The 2207-nt window shown below is 54.1% G+C and overlaps 1 protein-coding gene across 1 annotated transcript; it reads left to right on the top strand.

Moving 5' to 3' along the window:
• Positions 1-5: 5 nt before the first annotated feature.
• FAM181B (family with sequence similarity 181 member B) lies at positions 6-1095 on the top strand (the record flags this gene model as incomplete). Its single annotated transcript, XM_029915640.1, has 1 exon — positions 6-1095. A coding segment is annotated over one exon (654 nt), but the record flags the coding sequence as incomplete, so codon positions are not given.
• Between the last annotated feature and the right edge of the window lie 1112 nt (positions 1096-2207).

Raw genomic sequence — 2207 nt, 5'->3', positions numbered from 1 at the left:
CGGTCCCCGGCGCCAGGAAAGTCCCGCTGCGGGCTCGCAACCTGCCTCCGTCCTTCTTCACCGAGCCGTCCCGGGCGGGCAGCGGCGGCGGCGGCGGCGGCGGCGGCCCGTCGGGGCCGGGGGTGAGCTTGGGCGACTTGGAGAAAGGCGCCGAGGCCCTGGAGTTCTTCGAGTTGCTGGGGCCCGACTACGGCGCCGGCACCGAGGCCAGCGTCTTGCTCACCGCAGAGCCTCTCGATGTGTTCCCCGCGGGAGCTGCCGTCCTGCGGGGCCCCCCGGAGTTGGAGCCCGGTCTCTTTGAGCCGCCACCTGCGATGGTGGGGAGCCTACTGTACTCCGAGTCCTGGAGCGCCCCGGGCTGCCCCCAGACCAAGAAGCCGCCCCTGGCTGCCCCGCGCGGAGGCTTGACCTTGAACGAGCCCTTGCGCCCCCTGTACCCCTCTGCCGCGGACTCTCCGGGAGGGGAGGACGCGTCCGGCCTTCTGGCGTCTTTCGCCCCCTTCTTCTCAGACTGCGCCCTGCCCCCGCCCCCGCCGCCGCCGCATCAGGTGTCCTACGATTACACCTCGGGCTACAGCCGCACGGCTTACTCCAGCCTCTGGAGACCGGACGGGGTTTGGGAAGGAGCGCCCGGGGAGGAGGGGGCGCACCGGGACTGACGGAGAGGTACCGTTGCCTCCCGGTCGGGACCGATGTGGGGAGCTCCGGCCTCTGGGTCTCTCCTAAGCCTGAGAACGATGGAAAAGTGCTCGTGGAGATGAAACGGATTTAAAAATATTCACTTAATAAAAGAAACTGACGAAAAAGAATTGAAGAGGAGTTGGGGGTTGTTTTGATCACAGCCTCAACTGTTAAAAACAAAAACAAAAAAAACTTTGGTAGGTTCTTACTGGACCAGACAACCAAGAAACCGAGAAGGGCTTTGGGGAATGGGGTGGGACTGGCGGAAGGGGCAAGCGGTGGTTGCTACAGCCCTTCTCCAATTTTTCAGCAAAGGTCAGTGTGTTTAGTGTAATTGCCCCTTCCAAGCGGTGCGCTGGTCCCTCCCTCTCGTCCTTTGAGTGCATTATGAATTAAAGCTGATCTTGAAAAGAATGGAGCGAAGATATATTATTGATTTGGGTGTTTTCTTAGAGTATGGTTCTCAGTATGGTCTCTTTGCCTTGCTAGATGAGAGTGTCACTGAAGACAGGAGGCCAGTGGTCCACTGTCTGTGCTGGTCCCTGTGTGTGGGACTCCTCTCCGACAGTGTTTTCTGCTGCCTTCCTATTCCATCTCATTATCCTTCTTCCATTTCTTTCCCACTCTTAACAGAGCCCTTGCTTCCCTTCCTTCTCTTTCTCTGGTTTCTTGTTGCTCTCTCTCTCTTTTTTTTTTCCTGTCAGTTTTCCATGAAAATCTCTGATGTAGGAGGCTTAAATTTGGCCAAACCGGGAGTCCATTTCTCTCCTTTTCCCATTCGTCAGCTACTTTGCTAGGGTAGCACTAGGCACCTTATTTAAGTTTCCTTGTCTGAGAGGAAGGGGATAATATTCCTTCACTGACCACTTCTTCATAGCGTGTGGGTAGCTCAGAGGGAAAATACATAAAACTCCTTGGGGCTACTTGATTGGTTTTGCAAGTATACATATTTAATATACATATATGAATGGCTTATACATCCGGAAGCCATTAGGATTGTGAGTCTCATGCTCTTTTTTGCCTCTTTGCCAGGTGATTGCCCTTTTCCTTACAAGCTGTACGCTCTCTACCCTTTCTCCTCCTGTTTCATTCCCTGCCCCACCCCCAACCCCCTTGGTGGGTTTCTACCTCCCAGGGCTTCCTGACTCCCTATATCCACACCCTCTCCGCAGAACAGAATGGTGACGGTGTGGTGTTTCCAAAGGAGTCTCTATTCCGTGAATAGCAGTTTGATGATTGGAATCTGAAGGGGGCCCCAAAGTCTGATCTGTTAATTGAGAGAGTTAGGGGAAAGTCAGATAAACGTTTTAACCAGGCATGATGTGGCAGCGAGGACATATGGCATTACCAGGATGGTTGAGGGGCAAAGGAGGAAACACTGGGTGGTGAATAAGCAGCTGGAAAGAAAAGAGGGAGCCCTTTAGTTCTGCAGACCTGCCATGAAAATGCATGAAGACCAATACTCAAGAAGTGTAAGGAGACGTCATTTACTGATGAATGACATTGCAAAGAGAGCTGCCTCAGTT

The sequence above is a fragment of the Suricata suricatta genome, chromosome 11, assembly GCF_006229205.1.
Source record: "Suricata suricatta isolate VVHF042 chromosome 11, meerkat_22Aug2017_6uvM2_HiC, whole genome shotgun sequence".
In the NCBI taxonomy this organism is placed as follows: domain Eukaryota; kingdom Metazoa; phylum Chordata; class Mammalia; order Carnivora; family Herpestidae; genus Suricata; species Suricata suricatta.
This window is presented reverse-complemented; position numbering and strand designations above follow the sequence as displayed.